The 25,750-nt window shown below is 42.6% G+C and overlaps 1 protein-coding gene across 1 annotated transcript in view; it reads right to left on the bottom strand.

Annotated features, from left to right (window-relative positions):
- Positions 1-25,750, bottom strand: part of ppp1r9ba (protein phosphatase 1, regulatory subunit 9Ba) — a 473,359-nt gene that overhangs the window by 185,368 nt on the left and 262,241 nt on the right. Inside the window, exon 12 of the mRNA XM_068013062.1 lies at positions 13,834-13,886. Within this exon, the coding sequence (XP_067869163.1) occupies positions 13,834-13,886 (53 nt within the window). The remainder of the gene's footprint in view (positions 1-13,833; positions 13,887-25,750) is intronic.

Below are 25,750 nucleotides of genomic sequence, written 5' to 3' on the forward strand. Positions count from 1 at the left end.
TTCACGGGATCAGGACCCAGGGGGCGGGATGTCCCACCCAGCTGCTGGCCAATCAGAGGCGAATAGAATAAATGCATTTAAGGGGAAACTAGATAAGCACATGAGGGAGAAGAGAATAGGAGATATTGATAGGATTGGATGAAATAGGGTGGGAGAAGGCTCATATGGAGTGTAAAATTCAGCATGGACATGTTGGGCCCAAATGGCCTGTTTCTGTGACCACCGCACAGTCCTGGTGGAGATGAAGTCCCGCCTTCACATTAAGGATACCATCCATCCTGTTGTGCGACACTATCACCGTGCTAAATGGGATAGATTTCAAACAGATCTAGCAATGCAAAACTGGGCATCCATGAGGCGCTGTGGGTCATCAGCAGCAGCAGAATTGTACTCAACCACAATCTGTAACCTCATGGCCCGGCATATCCACCACTCTACCATTACCATCAAGCCAGGAGATCAACCCTGGTTCAATGAAGAGTGCAGGAGGGCATGCCAGGAGCAGCACCAGGCATACCTCAAAATGAGGTGTCAACCTGGTGAAGCTACAACACAGGACTATCTGCATGCCAAACTGCGTAAACAGCATGCAATAGACAGAGCTAAGCGATCCCATAGCCAACAAATCAGATCTAAGCTCTGCAGTCCAGCCACATCCAGCCGTGAATTGTGGTGGACAATTAAACAACTAACTGGAAGAGGTGGCTCTACAAATATCCCCATCCTCAATGAGGGGGAGCCCAGCACATTAGTACGAAAGATAAGGCTGAAGCATTTGCAAAAATCTTCTGCCAAAAGTGCCGAGTTGATGATCCATCACGGCCTCCTCCTGAAGTCCCCAACATCACAGATGCCAGATGTCAGCCAATTCGATTCACCCTGCGTGATATCAAGAAACGAATGAAGGCACTGGATACTGCAAAGGCTATGGGCCCTAACAATATTTCAGCAATAGTACTGAAGACCTGTGCTCCAGAATTTGCCGCACCCCTAGCCAAGCTGTTCCAGTACAGCTACAACACTGGCATTTACCCTGCAATGTGGAAAATTTCCTAGGTATGTCCTGTACACAAAAAACAGGACAATTCCAACCCAGCCAATTACTGCCCCAACAGTCTACTCTCAATCATCAGTAAAGTGATGGAAGGTGTCATCAACAGTGCCATTAAGCAGCACTTGCTTAGCAATAACCTGCTCAGTGATGCTCAGTTTGGGCCACTCAGCTCCTGACCTCATCACAGCCTTGGTTCAAACATAGACAAAAGAGCTGAACTCAAGAGGTGAGGTGAGAGTGCCTGCCCTTGACATCAAGGCAGCATTTGACCGAGTATGGCATCAAGGAGCCCTAGCAAAACTGGAGTCAATGGGAATCAGGGGGAAAACTCTCCACTGGTTGGAGTCATACCTAGCGCAAAGGAAGATGGTTGTGGTTGTTGGAGGTCAATCATCTGAGCTCCAGGACATCATAGCAGGTGTTCCTCAGCGTAGTGTCCTAGGCCTAACCATCTTCAGCTGCTTCATCAATGACCTTCCTTCAATCATAAGGTCAGAAGTGGGGATGTTCGCTGATGATTGCACAATGTTCAGCATCATTCGTGACCCCTCAGATACTGAAGCAGTCCATGTAGAAATGCAGCAAGACCTGGACAATATCCAGGCTTGGGCTGATAAGTGGCAAGTAACATTTGTGCCCCACAAGTGCCGGGCAATACCATCTCCAACAAGAGAGAATCTAACCATCTCCCGTTGACATTCAATGGCATTACCATCGCTGAATCCCCCACTAACAAAATCCTAGGGGCTACCATTGACCAGAAATTGAACTGGAGTAGCCATATAAATACCGTGGCTACAAGAGCAGTTCAGAGGCTAGGAATCCTGCAGTGAGTAACTCATCTCCTGACTCCCCAAAGCCTGTCCACCATCTACAAGGCACAAGTCAGGAGTGTGATGGAATCCTCTCCACTTGCAGCTCCAACAACACTCAAGAAGCTCGACAGCATCCAGGACAAAGCAGCCTGCTTGATTGACACACCATCCTCAAACATTCACTCCCTCCACCACCGGCACACAGTGGCAGCAGTGTGTACCATCTACAAGATGCACTGCAGCAATGCACCAAGGCTCCTTAGACTGCACCTTCCAAACCCACGGCCTCTACCAACTAGAAGGACAAGGGCAACAAAGACATGGTAACACCACCACCTGCAAGTTCCCCTCCAAGTCACACACCATCCTGACTTGAACGATATCACCATTCCTTCACTGTCGCTGGGTCAAAATCCTGGAACTCCCTTCCTAACAGCACTGTGAGTGTACCTACCCCACATGGACTGCAGTGGTTCAAGAAGGCAGCTCACCACCACCTTCTCAAGGGCAATTAGGGATGAGCAATAAATGCTGGCCTCGCCAGCGACGCCCACATCCCATGAATGAATTTTAAAAATTCTCTGTAATTCTATGTCATTTGCATTTTTCTTTCTTTGTAGAGTATCACTGCAATAATACCAATAGGGAAATTGGTTATCAAAGGGAAATGCCTTGACCAATCAGAGGCAAGCTGCCTGGTTTAAATTTCAAACAAAGTTTGGCAGTTAACTGTCAGTCACCGTAAATTGATGCATTCTCCATGGCAATGCCTCTACCATCAGAGCTTATTTGCCAATCATTCAGCACTCTCTTTTCATTCAATATAAAGTTGTTGTTTTCCCTTACATTGGTAGTCTTGCGGATTGTCCTGATGAGTGCAAGATGAAAAGCTTCGACAACATGTCTCTATTTTCAGCAATACTAAAGGGCTCTTTATTAATAGATATGTTTAGTTTCAGAACTTACACTCAGAAACTATTAGCAAAACTGAATAATGGTACAGTCTTTCCAGAATTTGCCACTGCTTATAATAACAATTATTTTGAGTACTAATTATAAATAAAATAATGGCACAAGCATTTTAAGTAAATTACAGAATATAAAGTCCAATTTAAAACATTATTTGACAGACATGCAGCCTGCTGTAAATAACCCCTGAATAGTATAACCTCAATTCTGATACAATTGAGTTCTGAGATCAAAATAAATAAAAGAAATGCAGATACTGTAATCATTGAGAATACATTACAACATTCCTCAAGTTGTTCACACCCGTACTCCAAATTTCTCCCCACGTCAGTATTTTCCTCAGCTGTGCCTATCTTTCATATTGTATTTCACAGAAGCGTAGACTACAGCATTGAAGGAAACTATACAACCCAATCAGTAGGTGCTGATAGCAACACTTTAATTGGAGCTGTCTATTCTAAAATTCAAACCAGTTTTCTGTTGTCTTCCTTTCAAATACTTATCCAGTTCCATATAGAGTCATTTTATGGTCGCTGCCTAAATAGGACACTTGTGATAAAGCATTTCATGTTCTAGGAACCACTGTCAAAACCTTCTAATTTCCCCCTTTTATTCTTTTAGTGATATGCCCTTGTTATCGATTTGCCAAATGGTCAGTAGTTGCAATCCGTAATTGCAGAGATCAATAAAATACAGCTCGCATTGTTTTTGCTTCCAAAGTTACTGCAGAAAAGGTTGAAGAGTTCACACTCCACTTTGCTTTTGATGTTTTACAGAAAAAAAAATCCATTGCTCGTAAAAATGGTTTCCCTGGAGGTTTTCAACTGCAGCAATTTTCCAGTGATATTCAGGATTGTAGTAGGGGTTGGGGCTAAGAAACAGCAAGGTTTGGCATGCTCTATCAATAACCAGACGTGCTGTCAATCACTTTTTTTAAACTCAGTGATTTGTAGGCACAAATATTTGTTGGGAGCAATAGCCTGCTGCCATTTTGAATCTCTTCAGCTGAGAGTGATTGCTATGGGAACCGTGAGCTCAAGACTAAAGTTTCTCAAACAGGCACATGCCTCTGACAGAAACCATCATTGGAGATATTTCAAATGTATGTGCAATTGAATTTCAGATTTTTTTATAATTATGATGTTACAGGCCTTATTTCCATTACTAAATCAGTTATATGTTTGGTTCCGTATACTGCCACCTTATTGAGTCTACCAGAGAGGTTGAAGACTATAGTATTTAAGCATCAATATTTATTTCATAACTATATACACTTCACATTAGCCTGTGTATCTCCTTCAAAAGCCATGTTGTATCTGTTCTCTAGTCTCTCCCACATGATCTCTTACATCATCATGGTGGGCGGTAATCTTTACTTGCTCTCAAGATTAACCCTTTCATACCCTTATATTATAAAATCCTCAGATTAGAGAAATTAAATTGTTAAATGGAGAGAATGAGGAAAATAATTATTGAATGAAGCAAAATAATTATTAAAAGTAGTCACTTATAAAATTCAGTGAGAAAGTTAGTTTGTTTACTTTTGCAGCTTAATTACATGCAGTGAGTAAATTCACTGAAACACTTAATTAGCTATAACATTGAGTTTAGGATCAATTCGTTACAAGTTGATGCTCAAATGTAAGATGGGAAGGGAAGTGGCTGAACAATGATGTGTTTTGAAATAACCTAAAGTAGAGACTAACTTTTTAAATAGAATTTAAATAGAATGAGTAACTTTACAATCAAATTGATAGGCAACTTTATCATAAAATTGACCAGTAATTTACTGAGTATCTGAATTGTAAAATGAAGGATGATGGTTTTTTGGAACTAGTTGGTTAAATATGTGGAGCAAAGAATGCTGCCTGGACAATGGTGATATGGAAACATATTGAAAAGTGGTATATGTTGGACTCAGGAGAAGCAGCTGGGGACAGTAAGGGGACTGGAAGCAGGTGGTCAGGAACAAGGAGTGAAAGTAAGGTAGTGGGACAATGCTGTGCCTGAGCAAGTAAGGGAGTGATGGCTACTGGAACAAAAAGCATTGCATGGTGGAAGTGGGAAAGCTGGAGTCTAAGCTTTGGTGCAAGGAACAAAAATTGAAGTGAAAGGTGGAAAGGGAGGAATGGGCCTGATGGAAAAAAAATCCTGGGAATTTTAAATACTATAAAAGTATATTTTAAGATTAGGAATAAAAATTTCATGTAGATTTAGATTGAGTTTTTAAGGATCTGTTATGTTAAGTATTAGCTTTACACATAAATTTACTAAATGTTATTCTTATCTATAAAAGCTTGGCCATTTATTTTTGCTTGCTACTGTTGAGCTTGGTGTTTGATGACAATTTTTAAAAAGGCATATAAGCTAAGCAACTGAAAGAAATCTTTTAATAAGTCAATCAACCGCAAGTGTTACAAAGTTTACCTACAATTTTCTTTATGTTCAGTTGTGACAGAAATGTGACACAGGAAATGTGTCACTTGACATCTAATAAATAGGAAATGTGTGCTAGACAGAAGTTTTAATATACTACCAGCAGACTTCCCCTGGTCACACAGATTTATTTAGATGATGTGTATCTGGAATTTCGGTGTAGGGGTTTTCCCAACCTCCTATCGCAACTTTGGCCAAAGGTCAGCAGGAATCCTGGAAACAGCCATTCAAAACCATTTTCGTGAGGATTCCATCAATATTCCACCAAATTTGGATTGTGAAAAGGCTACAGAAATTCTATCCCTTGATATTTTCTAAGGACAGGAACATTGAATCATGGCATATTATTCTGTTAAGTTATAGCTGTAAGACCACAATGCTTGTAAACACTCCGTGAGACCAGAGTTTAATTGCTCTTCAGGATGCAGGCCAGTACTTTGACTTATTTTCACTTTTCTTTAAAGTTTGATTGATAAACTCAGAGATGGGTTACAGAAATTCTGGCTCCTGTGTTAATTAAGGAATTTGCAATTGTTGGAAGAATTTCACAGGGTAGAAATCTGTCTCAGGCAGTGGTGCAAAATGGACGATAATCGCAGCGTCTGATATTCACTTGCATTGCGGTCACTGGAATTAAATATCAGGTGCTTCGTCGAAAGGGCAAATTTCCAGCCCCCAATATTCCAAATGGCTGCCCTTCTTTCTGTCCCGTTACTTATCAAATGTGACACAGGTATTTGTAGTACAACATTGAGGTGTGGTGGAGATGTGTGACAGACAATGTGTACTAGCTTAACTGTTAAATTAAAGATTTAACACTTGCAGTACAAAATACTTTCCATTGGGAACAGACAACCTGCTGAAAATTCTAGTTGACCTTCATTAAGAAAATATTTATACATTTTCATAGCTGCACTCAATTCAGCTACACAAGATTCGGGCTCAGCTGACTCTGCTTTTTGGCCCTGAATTCTGGTTCTGTGATTGGGTGAAAATTGGGATATGAGAAAAAGTACTGACTAACTTTGTTAGTTCTTTACCTTCTCTCAATGCCTATGAGACGAATACTGTAGCAATAACTGTGAATCACTTCTGCTTACTATATATTCATATTGGAAAGAAGGAGTTCTCGCGTATAAAATTCCTACTTTCTCAACTAGAGCAAACAATCTTTGAACTGAAACGGGAAATAGGTCATATGCCATTTTACAACAACCTCTCAAGAAGCCACAGAAAATAAATTTATGCTTTATTTATCCTTTGATGTGATTTTTGTTGATATGCACAGCATGTGTTTGTATGAACATACAAATTAAGAGCAGGAGTAGGCCATTTAGCCCCTCGAGCCTGCTCCGCCATTTGATAAGATCGTGGCCAATCTGACTGCAGCCTCAACTCTACTTTCCTGTCTACTTGCTATAATCTTTGACTCCCTTGTCAATCAAGAATCTATCTAACTCAGCCTGAAAAATATTCAATGACCCTGCCTCCACTGTATGTTTGTTTGTCCGTTCACATGAACATTTACGTGTTTGTGTATGTGAAATATGCACATATCGTCATGAAAGTGAAGGCTAACAGGGGAGACTGAACATTGTCTTCTTTCACCTCAACTTTTGGAACAACCTTGGGCAGGTATCACAAGAGTTCATTGCAGTTCAAATATGCACAGATTACAGCTCAACACAATCCATGGTGGAGCATTCTGTGCTGCACCAGCATGACATTTTCTACTGCTCCTACCAGCCATCAATAACCATTTCGTACCAACAGATGCTAAATTGTGCACAGTTTGTGCAGTGGGCTCATATTAGGTGAAATCTAGATTGAAACATGCCATAACAATTTGAATCAGGACTCTTCATACCCATCAGTGAGAGGGAACATTCAGCTCATCTCTTTGTCTTTTTTTCATGAAGCTTTGTGGCTAGTTCACCTTTTAGCTGGATTTTGCTTACATTTACACTTTGCATAGCCTGACTCTGGTTCATTCATGCTTAATACCATACCTATCCACTATAATAGTCAGAAATCGCACAATCTCCAACAAGCTCATTGGGACTTCCCCATCGATAGAAGAGTAACAAGGACCTTTGATGTAAGTAGCATGCTTCTTTGAATAGATCCTGAATTCAACATTAAACAGAGAAGTTCTTGCATTCATTGAGCTCCAACTGCTCACTACCAAGATATGGAAAGCCCCCTTCAGCTGGAATCCTGGCGCAGGAGCTGTCAACATCCTCACAACATTTAAGAAGTATTTAGATGAGCACTTGAAACGCCATAAATATACAAGGCTATGGGCCAAGTGCTGGAAAATGGGATTAGAATAGATAGGTGCTTGATGGCCGGCAGAGACACGATGGGCCGAAGGGCCTGTTTCTGTGCTGCATAACTCTATGACTCTAACGTGCAGCCAGTATTTACAGTGAAGCTATGTTTAATTCTTTGAGTGCCAAAGACGAATTAAACACTAACGCTTATTTTTTTTTCATTGTTTCAGCAAATGGAGCAAAGAAAGAAATGCTTTCCAATGGATCAGTCCAAAATTTCTCATTCATACTCTATAGGGCTGGAAATCCTAAAGGCCTAAAATGGGTGCCGTGCATGGAGCAGACCCCAGATGGTCATCCTGAGGCTGGCCTGAAAATGGGCATCAGGCCTCATTAAATATATTGCCAGCAGCAGCCAGAAAGTAAGTCCTGGGAAATGGGTGATGCCACTCGGGGGTGGGGAGGTGATCAGCAGTACGGTAGAGTCAGGAGAGTATATGTGCTTCTTTTGGATACAAGAACTATTTTTGAACTTCTAAAAAAAAATACTTTTTTTTAGATCACAGTAGCTGCTAAATGTCAGCAAAGGGGCCTAGAATAGTTGTTAGACCTTTCACTTGGCTATATAAGGAGTCTAACACCAGTTTTAGGCGACCTTCGGGGATGCCCGATAAATGGCCCAACCCAATATTGGTTTGGACAACCTTCATGCACACTTTAGGGCATGAGAGGTGGTCCCCAAAATTGGTCCTTATTTCATGCCTGGAAGATAAACACAAGGTCCAATTCCAACCCAGAGCAGGAGGTGCATATCATGAACAAGATGAGTTCGGAGAGTGCATGTGGGAAGATTGGAGAGAAACTACTGAAAGACAAATGATCAGGGCTAAAGGAGCAGAGGACAATTGAACGAAAAGCCAAAGAAGTTGTGAGCTCCTTTCACTTGTTGAACATTAGGGTGAAGGGGGTAGGGAAGAGAGGTTTAAAGAAATGGTTAATTGTGGAGAAAGAAGCCAGGGTTATCTTTAATCTGGTGAATGCTCCTGGAGTGGTGGGCAGTTTTGTTAGAGGAGAATGAGGCTCAATAGTACATGTTGTGGTCTAGCCAGATCTGATAATAGATGGATCTATCACTTGTGCATCAGATACGTACAAGTTCACATCCCTTGGATGACAGCGAGCGAAGATTACCCCATACTAGGGGGAATGGCCAAGATAGGAGAGAGTAAAGATTTTATGGGGACAAAGGCATTAAAGTTGGAGGTGAGAGAATGTTTGAGCAATTTGCGACTGCAAAAATATCATTGAAAATGGAAGGCCAAATGCTAAGAGGTTGGCAGCTTGAAAGTGCAATTGTAAGCAACTTGAAGAAAGAGCTTTTCGGGGGTGAATGAAGGAGGAAATCGGGTTGAAAGGAGGTATATGGACATGGGTGGTGAAGGATACAACAAAGTGGTCAGAGATGCCTTATCTGTGATTAAGACCATGGGAGTAGAGAGGCATGTGATATGGCAAAGTTGAGGAGGTGACCATGACTAAGAGTAATAGAGTTTATCTGAAAGGAAAGGGTTAAAGAGGACAAGAGGCATGGTAATGATAGAGGACAGGGCGAGGTGAGTTGAAATAGAGACTGAAATCACCAATGTTCAGCTCTCACAGTTGTCATGAAGACCCCCACCTGCCAAGAATGAGGCATATTAATTTTGTCACATGAACATTAATTTTAAACTGTTGCTGGAGTGAAGAGATGACTTGTTTAAAGAGATCAGCAGTGGCTGCAAAGCATTTGCATACTAAGAGATAGTGCTTGAAAAGACAATGGGAACTGCTCACTGATTCAATGAACAGAGATTGGTCTGGGCAATAGTGATCCACATCTTGTCGGTGTAAGAGACAGCACTACACCCTGCCCCCCACCGAGAGCTTTGAAATGCACAATGCAGGAGTTTGTTCAAACAGTGAGTCACATGATGAACCTGTTGGCCCAGGTCTGGTTTTGAACTGCTCACAGGACAGCTTGGGTCAGGCAGCAGATTGCAACTGAGCTTGGAAGAAGAGTGTCTCTTTCCTGTCTAGCTCTCTCTCACTCACTAATCTCTGGATCCACTGAAGTCACTTAAACCTCAAGAGAGAAAAGACTCCTACATCGGAACAAGTTTTAAAGCGCGCACTGGACCCCAACGAAACGGCAAGACTCACCGGCAACCAAAGACTCTACATCGAACTTCAAGGGCCGTAAATAATTCCCAGATATTGCCTCAAACTTTTCTCCTTTATTCTTTCTACTTCTGTCTCTATCTGCATGTGTGTATATCGCGTATGCATGCTAGCGTGGTCGCGTCGCATATTCGTAGTCGTAACCCAATTAGAGTTTAAGGTTAATAAATTTCCATCTTTCTTGTTTAAATATAAGAAAACCTGTCTGATTGATTTCTTTGCTTTACAATTGGAAAGCAGTGAACAAGCATTCACTGAAAGGGAGCTAAAAACACGGTGTTTTTCAAAATTTAATCCTGTTATGGTTAAACCAGACAACGGCTGAGATGGAACCCCTAGACCCCTTTCTCACCTGGTTGTAATACAGTGCAAAGGATGATGGAAGAAAGGAGGGAGGATAACGCAGGGGAAAACACAGGATGGGGTGTATGGAGCAGTTGAGAATAAAGATTTTGAAGGAGAGGTGCGAAGGGTGGAACAATGTCAGGTGTTTTGTAATAGAAGGTACCAAAGGAGTAGTAAGAGTGACTAAGGTGTGATTTAATGACAAGGGCCAAATTGACACCACAGGAAGAGCAGCTGGTGGAAAGTACACCCATGCAAGGAGGCTTCAGTAAAGGACAAGGTATCAGATATCATGAGACAAGTTACAGTAAACATCAGGATGTCTATGTAATTCTACAATAATGTAATGGATGGCAAGGGCTTTGTTTGCAAATGAATTGGCACTCTGACGGAAAATGAGAAGAGGTGAGATGATTGTTGATCATGCAGAGCCCAAAGGGCATTGGTAGATGGAACAAGTAAGATGTCTAGATTAGCCCCTACAGGCGCACTATATGGAAAGATAGGTGATGTGGAAGTATGGAGCAGCTGGGTTGCTGCTCAGATGGAGACACCAACAGGGCTCTTTGGAGAATGCCATTCCTAGTTTCCCTGAGGCCATTAAAAGTCAACCACATGGTTGTGGACCAGGAATGATATGTAGGCAGTTTGGGAAGGGGTGGCCAACTCCCTTCCTTGAAGGACATTAGTGAACCAGCTGAGTTTTTTTGACTATCTGGAAGCTTTCATGGTTACTTTGCTGATGCTAACCCACAGATTACCAAATTTATTGACTTTAGTCTCACAATGTGCCACTTGGGATAGCAGCTCATAACCTTGGGATTGCTAGTCCAATAACCACCAGGCTAGAGTGCCCTACTTAGGGCAGGGACCCAATTATACCAAGTTCCCACCCATTAGAAATTTCTGTGGATTTGGGGATGGGTGTATAATTCATCTACCCACAAATGGGCAGGTGTATAATGATGTAATGCAAATGAGGGAATGATATGACACAATGTATTTTCTTAATTTGTGCCTTAACGGTACTGGGTCACAAGGGATGCCTGTACAACCCTGGCATCCAGCATTGCTAAAGGCCCTGGAGGAGGGAGCATTTAGAAACTCTGAAAGGACACACGCAGCAGCCAAGATCAACTTCCAAATCCCTCCTCCACAGTTGAGATAGGTGCCTGAGTTGTATTGTTGGGGATATGGGCACCCACCCACAATATACAATTCCAGACTGATAATGGGATTCAGGATGTGTTCAGGGGTACATCCATGGGGCAGATAGAAACTCCGTCCCATCCAGAACTGCGCCAAATTTACTATAGCGCTCTAAATCCCTGTACTGGAGGCAGTACAGAGAAGGTTTACGAGACTAATACCTGGAATGGGCGGGCTGTCTTAAGAGGAAAGATTGGACAGGCTACGCTTGTATCCGCTGTAATTTAGAAGAGTAAGAGGCGACTTGATTGAAACATATTAGATCCTGAGGGGTCATGACAGGGTGGATGTGGAAAGGATGTTTCTCCTTGTGGGAGAATCTCGAACTAAGGGTTACTGTTTAAAAATAAGGGGTCGCCCATTTAAGACAGAGATGAGGAGAATTTTTTCTCTCACAAGGTTGTGAGTCTTTGGAATTCTCTTCCACAAAAGGCGGTGGAAGCAAAGTCTCTGAATATTTTTAAGGCAGAGGTAGATAGATTCTTGATAAGCAAGGGGGTGGAAGGGGATCGGGGTGGATGGAAACGTGGAGTAATCAGTTCAGCCACGAACTTATTGAATGGCGGAGCAGGCTCGAGGGGCCGAGTGGCCTACTCCTGCTCTTAATTCGTATGTTCGTATGTTTGTAATTCTGCAGAAGCATACACATCATCTATTTGGGTGAAATGCCATGCATTGAGAGGTGCAGGGGTGAACTTTGGTTTCAATCCCTGCATCTCTGATTCTGCTCTCTATTGCTCTATGCTGAAATGTGCAACTTAATTTGAAAGCCACAGTGAACTTTCAGCACTCAGAGCTCATTTTATTAACTGCACCATAATACAACCAGTTAACTACTGGAAATGCAATTAACATTTTTGCGACTGCGATGGCATTTTAATAAGCAGTGACGTTTTGCTGCTGTCAGAGAAACTGTGAAAAGGAAAATGTGCCAACAGTAGATAGAAAATGAGGTCCACGAATAGTAGATTGATAGAAAATTTGCAAGGTTTTAAATATCTATAATAAAAGCAGATCTTAATTCCAAGAGTAATGTATTAATGCTACCCCCTCTATCAAAATACTAGCTGTATGATATCCCAATGGTTGAAGAAATAAGTGCATCACTTATTCTGTGTCAGAATATAATGCTTTGGGTTTGACAGATACAGTATTTTCAAACTATTATCGTGGACCCTAATGCAGCTGGTAAATATGCAAAATGATAATGGCATTTGCTATTTGGTGTTTCTGATCCTGAAGTATTAAGGGCATCATGAGGAGGTGGCAGCACAGTAATTACTGTACGTGAATAAGTCCCAGGGAAGGTAATAAGCAGTGTTCTCTAAGCAGCAAATAATTATCGTCTTTTTGGGAAGATTTCAGATACCCATACACTTCGTTAATATTCTGGGAATTAGCCAAATTCAATTTAGGCCCACTTTGATGGGAGTATTCTCGTGTTACTAATTGTACAGAAAATCAGTCAGTCTGAGTCACCGTACCACGCTTCAATGAATGTGATCGTTTTAGTGTAGCATCTATTTAAAGGGACGGGCTGCTTGTTTACATGAATATACCAAACTATGTTTGAGAAATAAGAGTCACGGACTAGATGAAGAGGCAATGGATTAACCAATTCAAGAAACAATGTGGTTGATTAATTTTACAGGCTATTTTATGAATTCATTCCAGCCATGAAAATGATTGCCACTGGCTATTAATGACACGGACAATGTTTAGTATAACAGATCCTCATATATACAGACAGGGAAGTGTGCTGTAACTAAAATATTTATCAGTAATATTGCTGAATTCTGGTAATTGATTCATCTTATGATGTGTGATTTTTATCTGATTGCTTCCACCTACTTTTCTCGCTGTCTGTGCACATATCCATACACGGATGCTACACCAATAACTACGTAGTGGCTATCAGTGAGTGGCTTTCATCTCATCAATGATTTACGAAACCTTGTAACAGCCAAGCTAACAATTGTATCCTAACATAAGCTATTTCATGTTAAACAACATATCGTTTCACTAGCATAGCCAGAGCACTGCCAGATGAGGCTGAACCGGACTCTCCAATCTCAATAAAGTTCCTTTTCATATCCATCAACAATTCATCAGCACCATCTGCTTAAAATGAAGCAGTTACACAATCAACCATTGCCTCTGAACACATAATGCAAACATGCGGAGTTACTTCTCATATAACTTCTCATTATCCTGTCTTGTCTTCCTTCAGGTAAAGGTTTTCAGTATATTCTCTGTGCTTTTAGACATCAAATCAATAGCTCATTCATACTTCCACATATCTTTGTTTTAGTATGGTACTGCACCATAAGAATTGTTTGATTCCGTTGATTTCTTTGTCATATACAAAAATGATTTAATTATTGAGCGGATAAGAGCAAATTGCCATCAGGCAGTCAGGATGCAAGAAACAAGCCTCTTAGTGAGAATTTGTCCTGCTGAGCTTTCTAGAAATGGTTAAGCTGCTCAGTTGAAAAATACCCCGGCATCTACTCACCAAAAACCTCATCCGTATCACCTGCTTTTGTGGTAGACATGTTGCAGCTGGGACTGTGGATAAGAAAAGCAGGCCATCAGATAAGGGGCTTTATTTCTGGCCTAACACACAGGGCCAACTAAAACAATCAGTACAACTCTACTCCAGTGGAGCGACAGAGGCTGGCATGCAAGCTGTGAACTGTCACAGGGGAGAGAAAAAAACCATAATAATTAATCAGAACTTACCTGTGGCAGATTCACGGCATGTTAATCACAGCATCTCCCAACAACTGCATTCTGTGAGTTAGCAGGGCTCTTAATGATTTCCCTCCAGCAAGATTCCTTCCATCAGCAATATTCAGGGGATGTCTGTGATTCATTCGGGCAGAGGCACCTCAGTGAGGGAGCTGCTGATTTGAAGTGAGGTCCGCGCTTCAATACATCCAGAATGGGATGGGTCCAGGGTCCAGATGGGAGGAGGTCTGTGGGTACCCGGAAGAGCCTGCTCTTTTACTGTGGTAAGTCATTAACAAACACTGCTGCTCTCCGACTGTCACATTATGGATGCAGTGGTCCCTCGAGTGCTACTAAGAGTCATTCGGTTTTCGGTGATGTATTATTTTGTCACTACACGCAGAAAGATGATACAGCAATCTGACCTATGGAAGTAGGTATTGCAGGAGCTTGTTTTAAGAGAAAATCACAATATTATTAGGTGGAGATTATGAAAGAAGCTTTCAGCCTGTGCTGTACCGCACATCATATTCTCAGAGCCACATTTGACAAGAAGCAGGCATTTCTGGGAGGCTGACAGACTCACTGCTATGTGTTTGATGCCCGGCTTCCCAGAATGGCAGCTTGTTCACACAGTAGATCATAATTGTAATTGGATGGCTTCACTGCTCCTGGATTCCAGGCAAATTCAGTTTAACCCCCTCAAGCCCTATTCAGATCATCCATTTGTCTTGCTCAACCATATTTTTTAAAACCAATTTGTCACATTGGGTGGCAATAAGTGATTTATGGCACTGCTATTTATTGTTTGAATGCACCCATTTTTAAATTAACACAGTCACAAATAATTATTGTTAAGTTTCATGCCCTTTGTAATTTGATGTTTTTGAGTTGATTTTGTGGAAAAGAAAAACGATTTACTGATCACTGGGTCAAGAACCTGGAACTCCCTCCTTTACAGCACTGTGGGTGTACCTACCCCACATGGACTGCAGCAGTTCAAGAAGGCAGCTCACCACCATCTTCTCAAGAGTAATTAGGGATGGGCAATAAATGCTGGCCTAGCCAGAGACGTGCATATCCCATTAATGAATAAAAAAAAAGTGCTGACAACTACACCATTAGGAGGTCCCGTTAGAAGGTGTTATAAAGCTGCTCAGTGCAAAGACACATAATTAACACACACTGTTCAAGCTGAGGCAGCAGCATCCTTTCTGGCTTAGTTGCTAATGTCAGTGGTCAATTGTTCTCCCTCACTCTATCAACCTTAATAACTCCTTCCAGTCTGGTCCACTGATGATGCCATTCACACTTGCTGTTTAAAAGGGAACCTGTTATCATGTAAAAATATTAGGTGTACAAGTCACTTTCTGCCGAATATTGTTATGCAGAAGTACTTACATTGATATATTTCAACTCATTTTGCATTCTTGCTTTGTTCATTTGTATACAACTAAGAAAAGGTTTACAGACCCTTTTGCTTGAACATCATGCCCATTCAAACAAAAAAAAGTGCACAAAGTGGACCAGACAGTGCAGTGACACTGGATGCTGGAGCTACATCATATTGGGCCATGGACTAGCAGGATGGGGAGTTTTGGTTGTGATTCCCAAAAAAGTGATTGTCTGATTTTGGTTGTGCCTTTGTGAGGAGTTGCCTGATGCCGGTGGAAGGACAACACAGCTGCTTCTACCAGTGACAATGAGAAACTGAAAGAAAGAGTAATCTATCCTGCACTCTTAGACACTAGTGGCCAATGATTAAGTGTAAGGAAGCTGGCCCCCGTACTTAGTGGATAACTCCCATGGTATATGAACCAAAAAAACATTCCCAATTTGATTCCTGATCTGAGCTGCATTAGTTGATCTCAGCCAGTGCTGGAAGTTGGTGTGCAGTAATTGACCTCAGTTCCCACAGGCTAGGAAGGGAAAAGATTGGCCTAGGTTCCTGCTCCTGATTACTTTACAGTGAGTCCTTCTGGGAAGTGCACTTACAAATGTCAGATGAAGTCAGGATTGGGCTTGGCCGTGATGCCCCTTATGGTTAAATAGTTCGCTGTAAAGCATTGGCACACATAAGAAGAATGGCCAGCTGGGCAAGGTATTGGAACACCCTGGCACCTGTCAAACTTTACCCTAGCGACAGTCAGCTAGGAGGGCAGAACATTCGAGGAAAATAGCAAAAGAGAATAAAACTAATGATAGTCAACTAATTTTTTAAAAAGCCTTGATCCAAGCACTAACACTTCCAGTTGGTATGGTAGTATAGTGGTTATGTTAGTAGACTAGTAACTTAGAGGCCTGACTAATGACCAAGAAATTAGTTCAAATCCCCCTACAACAGCTGGGGAATTTAAGTCTAATTAAATAAATCTGGAATAAAAGTAATAATATCTGTAATGGTGACATATATATGTCTGTGGCTGTCTTAACTGCTCTCTGAAATGGCCAACAAGCAAACTGCTATGACAAAGATAGAATCTTACACTCCCCCTCCCACCACAGGAGTGGGCTGGGAGGTGGTGTAAAATTGTACAGGATAGTGGGAGTGCTGTGCCCATCGCCTATCCGCTCCCACTGCTATCATACCAGCAGCAGGGGAGGTGGAGGCGGCTTGCCTGCCCCTAGGCCAATTAATGGCAACTTAAGGGCCTCTGCCTGCTGTCACAGATTTTATCAGCGGCAATGGGCACTTCGCCACCTGAGGAGGTGCCCAGTAATGCCTGATGGCACACCCAGCAGCACGGGCCATGCTCGCTGGAATACCCTCCCCAGCTCTCTCAATCAACCCCTCCCCCATCCCCGGCTGGGCCTGGCTGATTGGCCCTGGTGAGCCCTGACTCCACATACCTATTCTGAGGCCGGCTACCATCATGGCTCTTTTCGCTGGATGCAGTCCCAACAATGGCCACCGGACCTGGTGGCGCTGGTGGGACTGAAGAGCTGCCGGCCCTCCGATTGGCCAGCAGCTCTTAGAGGCGAGACATTCTGCCTCAGTGGGGCAGAAGCCACGACTGCTAGCAATTAATTGTCTGAGCCACACAAAATAGCAGCGTGGCCTCCAGGTCCAGCGGAGGCGGGCTCGCCTCCCCAGCTTCCCATCCAGTGGCAGGGCCACCGCCTCATTGTTAAATTCTGGCTAAAGTATAATTATTGCGGGAGTACCTTTGCCACCTGGACTTCTGTGGTTCAAGAAGACAGCTTGTCTTCTCAAGGGCAGTTAGGGATAGATAATAAATGCTGGCCTTGCCAGCAAAACCCACATCCCATGAGTGAATAAAAAAAAGTTACTTTGCACAGTATAATTTCACAATTTTTTAAGTGAATTCTTTTGGCCAACACACCTGAACTTTTTCATTTGAAGACATGGGCTGGATTTGCATTCTCTATTAGTGGCGGGTTTGAAGGCGGACGTGTCAGCCTGCTGGTGTGTTCCTGCCTCTAGCCTATTTTCAGTGAGGCTGCTTCTGGCAGGTGGCCATGAAGACCAATTAAAGTGCCTATTGAGGGCACCGTCACACATCATTTGGAATTTTCCAGACAGCAGACTGACCTCCAATGTGGCTGAAGGCCAGCAGATGGATGGAAACAGCCTCCCAGTAGCTAGGGCCAGCAAGGCCTCCTTTAATTACCCCACCCCAGCACTGCAGGTGCCAGAGGGCCACAGCTGTGGCCGTGGGCCATCCTGTGGAGGGGGGGGGGGGCGGGGTCTCCTCCACAATGATGGCCTGACATCTATGGCTACATTTTATTTTTAAACTTCCTGAAGTCTTCAGAGGTTACCTTCATAATGAGGTGCCCTCTTGTTCTCCCACCTAAAGCAGCAGTACCTACCTTTCTTAGTAGGACTGCTGGTTGCCCTTCATAGCCTTATCATCCAACATTGTCTGACTACTGAAGGTTTCAACAATCATTCAATGTCACAAAACTCTTAGGCGTATCGACACCCTAACAAGTAACTGTAAGTTCCAGGCTTATTTTGGTGACAAGACCAGCCGAACATGGACGCTTAACAATGGTCTGCGCTCGCACTGGCTTTTGTCAACATCTATATGGCAGGCAAGCCTTCCACCAAATTCCAGAAATTCATCCATGTTGATGACACACCACTGCGACTGCAGACATCAACGCTAGAGAAAGCAGGTAGGACACTCAGAAGTGACCTGGATCGAGCGAATGCTTCTTTCAGACCCAGCGCCTCTGCCCTAATTCAGAGAAGACAGTTGTGTCGGCAGTCCATCTGAACAATACATCACTGGAAACAAACTCAATGTTTCCTTCTGCGGAAGGTGACTTACCTGTGATCAAAGTACCTGGGCATCATCCTGGACAGCATTCTCACCTACTGGCCTCATTTCATCAACTCCGGTCAGAAAGTGATAAAGCAGGGTGAACCTGGTCCGGAAACCTGCTGGAATGTCATGGGGAGAGTGCAGCGAGAACACTTCACTCCATAATAGTAGCACCAGTCTACTCTGCTGTAAAATTCTACTCTGCTTCATGGTCCTGCAGCTGCCACACAAAGACCGTGAACGTACAGCTAAAAGCCGTCATGAGGACAGTGTCAGAGACACTTAAGTTCACTCCAATCAGGTGACTCTAGGTGCTCTCCCACATTGCCTCACCTGTCATTCACCACAACGCCATTGTGCTCCATGGGATGGCAAAAGTCATGAGCAACACCAACCTTCCCATTCACAAAGACTTGAAATACCCACCAAAAAGCACTTAAAATCACACCAGTCATTTTGAGAAACAGCAACTAATATTTATGTAGCTGGTGTCAACCCACTATGCAGATAAACGGAATCATGGGACCAATGCAGCAACATGAACCAACACTTCATCACTGACCCAACATCTGAGGTCCCTGAATTTGACCTTCCTCAAAGACAGTGGACAGCACCCAATCAAATCTGCACAGGTTATGAATGATGCCCGCCTACTGCGTAAGTGTAATAGGAGGGACAACCTTAAGAGCGATTGCGGCCATGAGTCCCAGACAATGGAACACATCACATCAACCAGCCCACTAAGATCTGTTGCAGGAGGCACCTCTTTTCTCCACTTACCATCTCAGGAGGCCATTGAATGGATAGCCAAACAAGAAATCCCATTATAAGCTGTTCCCATCATATGAAGAAAATAGTAGTAGTACTGCCCAGCTGTATCAGCCTGGATTATGCACTCAAGTCTCTGGAGTGCAAATTGAACCCACAAATTTCTGATTCTGAGGCAAGAGTGCTACCACTAAGCCAAAAGGATCTAAATGGCATTTTTCCAGCAGCAGAAACCCATAATGGAGAGAAAGATTGTCTGAAGCATTTTACTCTAATGTAGCTCTTATACAGGCATCAACAGTGACCGAAAAATCTTCTGATCTGAATAGGCGAGCACAAATTTTAGAAGCAGATGAAATGTGGGGGGGAGGTGTGGCAGTTCAAATATAAATGACATATTTATGTTCATTTGATATCTAATTTGTTAGATTTACACTTTCAGCTGTAAACACTGCTCTGGTCTGTAGACACTGTGAGTGTTATCTATTTTAAATCTGAATTAATATTGTTCCACATAAATGAGATGTCTGTTTCACATGACACTGTGGAATATTAATTGGCTTTATAGATGCTGTTGTATTGCAATGACCTTTTCAACTAGCTTCTTTAAATTCTTATTTCAAACTGAAATTAAAAGGACCTCAGTGTCTAATTCAGACAGCTCATTAACTGTACAGTATTTAATAAAGTCCTTGTGAAATTAGGGTTGCAAAAGCAAATCTACTGTTAGATTTTGATTTTTAAAAGAGTAACAAAATAATTGCAGGTGACAATGTAATATTGTTGCTTCGTGGGTAGAGGAAATAGTTTGCTTGTTTATTTGAATATGGTAACATACTGTCAAGAAAACACAATAGGCAATTGAGGGATTATTAACTCATCGGTTGGAAACTTACATTAACTTTAAAAAAACTAGCAACCAAGATGGCCAGCTCAATTTGCATTTGAAACAGCTGTTCACATTCCAAAGACCCACCCGGAGACCGAGGTCTGAGCAGTATGGACTCAGAACAATGGCTTGCTCTAAGTGATTGAATTACCTAAGATTGCTTCATTAGCATGACATTCAAGGCAATCCTAAAATCTTGACTTTGAAACAGCAAATCCCCTCCAAGTGTAAATATTGGCATCCTGGGGACTGGGGGAGCCAATTCCGAACCTTGAATATCATTAGAAGGTTCTAGTGAATACATGGAGGCCATCATGTGACTGTCTGTCCGTCTCTGTGAAAGTGAAGTTTCCTTGAACAAAGACAGACAGGCAGTAACTCAGATTGTGCAGTAGCAGGAAGGCTATGTGCCTTTCTCTCTCTCCCTCTATTCTCAGATAACACAAGTTTGAACCCCGTCTGCAACTGTGGACCTTCCAAACCTATAGATTACTACAGACAGAAACCAGGGGAAGAGAGACACCTACAAGTCTGCCTCCAAGAAAGCCTTGAACCAAATGGACCAGCCACAAAGTGCACTTTGACCAGCCAAGGACTTCAAGAATACAACTTTATCCGAAGACCACCGAATTATCCAACGTCACAGACTGTGTATTTAATTTCCATTTATTCTAGACTGTAATCCACTCGAAAATCTACTTTTCCCTCTGTAATCTATTTGTGTGTATATGAGAGTATCGGGTGAATGTGTGCGTGAATTTATTATTTTTTCTAGATCAGTTTTGGATTGTTAAGTATAATAAACTCACCTTTTTCTTGCTTAAACTCAAGAAAATCTGTCCAATTTTTTCTTTCATGATCACATGAAAGGTAAAAAGATAAAACACTCACTGAGGTGGTAAGCACAACCATTGTTTAATAAAGGAATAAACCCTGTAGTGGTCAAATAAGAGGAAGGACAAGAGAGGAGCCTGGGAACCCCCACCCCCCCCCCACCCTCACCTGGCCGTAACAATACTCACCTTTGGGCAACTTTGATTTGTTTATAATATATGCAATTTATCAGTGGCAAACAGTTCAATGCAACCTACCTGGACTTTAGCTTAAACTATGTGACTGAGTTACTGCATAGCCACCGTCGTTTTGATGAACTTACTGCTTGTTCACAAGGAGCACTATACTATGTGGGCTTTCACTCAACACACTTTGTGCCAACAGCAAAAAAGTTAGTAGCCATGAACAGGCCAGCTTGCTTATTGTGACAAAAATCCACGCCAACCGAAATGAGACATATTAATTTCGTCATATGGAACATTATTGTTGAACCGTTACTGGACTGGAAATAATTTATTTAAAAAAACATCAACAGTGGCTGAAAACATGGCTGCACATTTGCATTCTAAAAGACAGTTGCCTGAGGAAGACATTTGGACCGCCTCCCTGATTCAATTAGCCAAATGGATTTTGATCAAGGGACATTAAATGTGTAAAAGCCAGCATTCCACCAACACCCACCACCCCACCCATCACACCCCGCCCCACCCCTTCCACTGAGAGTGTCTAGTGAGCTTGGGGGAAATCCACAAACCTCACCGAAGAGGTTGTCCCAAAGAAGGAGCTAGTCACATGACTAACCTGCTGGCCAATGTGGAATTAATTGAACTGTGCTCATAGAACAGTTTTGGAAGAGAGTGCAATTTGGAGACAAAAGAGAAGGAATGTCTCTCCCCCTCTCTCTCTCTTCACTATTGAGGATACAAGTAACATCCCAGTATTAGCTGTAAGTCAGGAAATGGAAGGGAGGGACGAAGTCAAGAAAATTACAATCACCAGGGAAGTGGTACTAAACAAATTGTTGGAGCTGCGGGCTAACAAGTCCCCGGGTCCTGATAGACTTCATCCTAGGGTGTTAAAAGAAGTGGCTAGTTGAGATAGTTGATGCGTTAGTTTTAATTTTCCAAAATTCCCTAGATTCGGGGAAGGTTCGGTTAGATTGGAAAATAGTGAATGTGTCTCCTTTATTCAAAAAGGGATGGAGACAGGAAGGAGGAAACTACAGGCCAGTAAGCTTAACATCTGTCTTAGGGAAAATGTTAGAAGCTATTATTAAAGACGTTATAGCAGGGCATTTAGAAAAATGCAAGGTAATCAGGCAGAGTCAACATGGTTATGTGAAAGGGAAATCATGTTTAACCAATTTATTGGAGTTCTTTCAGTGAGTTACATGTGCTGTGGATAAAGGGGAACCGGTGGATGTACTGTACTTAGATTTCCAGAAGGCATTTGATAAGGTGCCACATCAAAGGTTATTGCAGAAAATAAAAGCTCATGGTGTAGGGGGTAACATATTGGCATGGATAGAAGATTAGCCAGCTAACAGGAAACAGAGAGTAGGCATAAATGGGTCACTATCTAGTTGGCAAGATGTAACGAGTGGTGTGCCACAGGGATCTGTGCTGGAGCCTCAATTTTTTACAATTTATATACATGACTTAGATGAAGGGACCGAAGGAATGGTTGCTAAATTTACTGATGACACAAAAATAGGTAGCATTGTAACTTGTGAAGAGGACATAAGGGGGCTACAAAGGGATATAGATAGGTAAAGAGAGTGGGCAAAGACCTGGCAAATGGAGTACAATGTGGGAAAGTGTGAAATTGTCCACTTTGGCAGGAAGGATAAAAAAGCATATTATCTAAATGGTGAGAGATTGCAGAGTTCTGAGTTGCAGATTAAGCTGCGTGGCCTAGTGCATGAATCGCAAAAGATTAGTATGCAGGTATAGCATGTAATTAGGAAAGCTAATAGAATATTATCGTTTATCGTGAGGGGAATTGAATACAAATGTTGGGAGGTTATGCTTCAGCTGTATGGAGCATTGGTGAGACCACATCTGGAGTACTGTGTATAGTGCTAGTCTCCTTATTTAAGGAAGGATGCAAATGCGTTGGAGGCAGTACAGAGAAGGTTTACTAGACTGATACCTGGAATGGGCGGGCTGTCTTAGGAGGAAAGATTGGACAGACTAGGCTTGGATCCACTGGAATTTAGAAGAGTAAGAGGTGACTTGATTGAAACATGTAAGATCCTGAGGGGTCTTGACAGGGTGGATGTGGAAAGGATGTTTCCCCTTGTGGGAGAATCTAGAACTAGGGGTTACTGTTTAAAAATAAGGGGTCATCCATTTAAGACAGAGATGAGGAGAAATTTTTTCTCTCAGAGGGTCGTGAGTCTTTGGAATTCTCTTCCTCAAAAGGCGGTAGAAGCAGAGTCTTTGAATATTTTTAAGGCAGAGGTAGATAGATTCTTGATAAGCAAGGGGGTGAAAGGTTATCGGGGGTAGGTGGAAATGTGGAGTAATCAGTTCAAACATGAACTTATTGAATGGCGGAGCAGGCTCGAAGGGCCGAGTAGCCTACTCCTGCTCCTAATTCGTATGTTCTCTCACGCAGAATTCCAGGGACCCATGGAAGTAACTCAAGCCTCATGACAGAAGACCATCAAATCAAGTTTCAAAGTGTACACTGGGCCCCAGTGAGAAATGCAAGACTTAACTGCAATCAAAGACTTTACATCAAACCCAAAGCCAGTAACTGAACTCCAGCTATTGCTTCAAATGTTTTCTCCTTTGATTATTTCTCCTTTTCTGTCTCTATTTGTGTGTGTGTTTAGCGCATATGTATGCTAGCATGGTCGCGTTGCATATTTCTAGTAGTTTTAACTGAATTAGATTTTTAAGGTTAATAAACTTACACCTTTCTTGTTTAAATTTGAGAAAACCTGACTGGTTGATTTTTTTGCCATTACAAATAGAGAGTAGTGAGCAAGGACTCACTGAGAGGGAAGCTAAAACACGGTATTTTAAAAACTAAACCCTGTCATGGCCAAACCAGGAAAAGGTTGAGAGGGAACCCCTAGACCCCTTTCTCACCTGGTCATAACACTATGAGCTGAAAGCTGTATTTGTTTATGTACTATGTGTGGGATAGCAGAAGTCTATCAATTACTTCTTGATGCAAGGAGATCAAAGAGAATACAATCTTCACCAAAAGATGGTCAATGGCAAACCTTCAGCTCAATACACACATTAAAACATAGATTCATTCACAAGTCGAATGCACAGAAACCATATACTGCAGTGAAATACTACAACACTACAACACCGGGCTGACACTAAATTGTTTCAAAATAAGAGAAACAGAAACCTTTTAGCATCTGGAAGCCTCTGAACTGGTGCTGCCTTACTGGCTGATTTGATGCTGTATTTCCAAACTTAGGCAGGTCGATTCACCAAAGAGCATGTGTTCAGTTGCAAGAGGGGCCCACCACGAGCATTACTTAAAGGGCCAGACAACAACTTGCAGGTGAGGTACTTTCGACTTCGTTCTACTTAGGCTGAGTTTGTGGAAATACTGCACTATGTTTTAGGAGGTGTGTTTTGAGAGGTGGTGATTAAAATATGGAAGGATGCAGGATTTGCTGCTTGAGGTATGGGGGGCTGTGGTTGCAGTGCCAGTGGGTCTGCAACATAACCATCAAATGGAGCAGAGGCTGCAGATAGGGGATGCTCTGCAAAGAGTGAGGAGGGCTCTACACAGAAGGCCCGATCCATCAAGGGCTTTTCAGAAGCATTTCTCCTACCGGCAAGCTGACAAAGCTTGGGTACATTTTGCACGTGCGCAAGGATGAATGTGTTTGACGCATGTGCGCAGTTCAGACCGCAGTGATGATATCAGCGCTTGGCTGCGTTGTCAGGAGACACTCCATTTCTCCTACTTACACCTGACCTGGGAGCAGTGCCTGAAGTGATTCTGGTTCAACAAGGAGGTGGTGACAGAACATTGCCTTCTCCTACAACCCGACCTGGAGCCTCACATCAGGGAGGGGGAGACATCTCCAACATTTCCCAGTACACCATTCATCAGGGAATCTGGGAGGTCGCAGAGGACACCTACTCTCCACAAGGTCTGTAAGAGGAATGCATTTTTATGCCATGTTTTTATTCAGCTATCTGCTTGTAACAGTTTTTGCTGGATTTCAGCTTGTGTTTGAACTGTTCTGTCAAATTGCAAAGTGTGCTCATTACAGATGTAAACTGGGACTTTGGTGATTTCGTATGCAGAGTTTGACAAAGGGTGGTGAAAACATGGAGTACGGAGGACATCACAACGAAGGGAGAAGAATTCTGACTGAAGACATCATCGCTGGGGCTCATATTGGACTTTTTAAAAATGAAGACAGTTTAACTAACACACACATACACACACAGTCGAGTCAGGACATGTCATTAAGGTGGTAGCATCAGACTATTACAACTTCAGACAGTCTATCTACAACAGCTCTCATAGACAATGCCCTCTTGGAATATGTGTGAATGGTTTTCTTCCTGCCTTATCATGATGCAGATATCAGATCCATTGCTGGTATGCACCTAAGACACCCCAGCTGAGAGCAGGATATGACCATATGCAGGTGGTCTTGCATAACCATGGTGGGATTGATAAGGCATTGAAACCCAATCGGATCACTCAATTTGAGACATTACCTAATATGTCAAAGGACCAAGGTCAGAAAGGAGTATAAAGCCGCAGCCCACAAGGACATTGTTGGTGCAGTCGGAAAGAGTGACCTGGTCAGTCACTGAAGATGTGTAGCTCTGGTTCTTGAGGGCCTGTAGCTGGAGGTATGTGGAGACAGCATGAGGCTGGCAACATTAGAAGGTATTTGTGGGTGAAGTGGAGTATGTGAATGT

The sequence above is a fragment of the Heterodontus francisci genome, chromosome 33, assembly GCF_036365525.1.
Source record: "Heterodontus francisci isolate sHetFra1 chromosome 33, sHetFra1.hap1, whole genome shotgun sequence".
NCBI lineage: Eukaryota > Metazoa > Chordata > Chondrichthyes > Heterodontiformes > Heterodontidae > Heterodontus > Heterodontus francisci.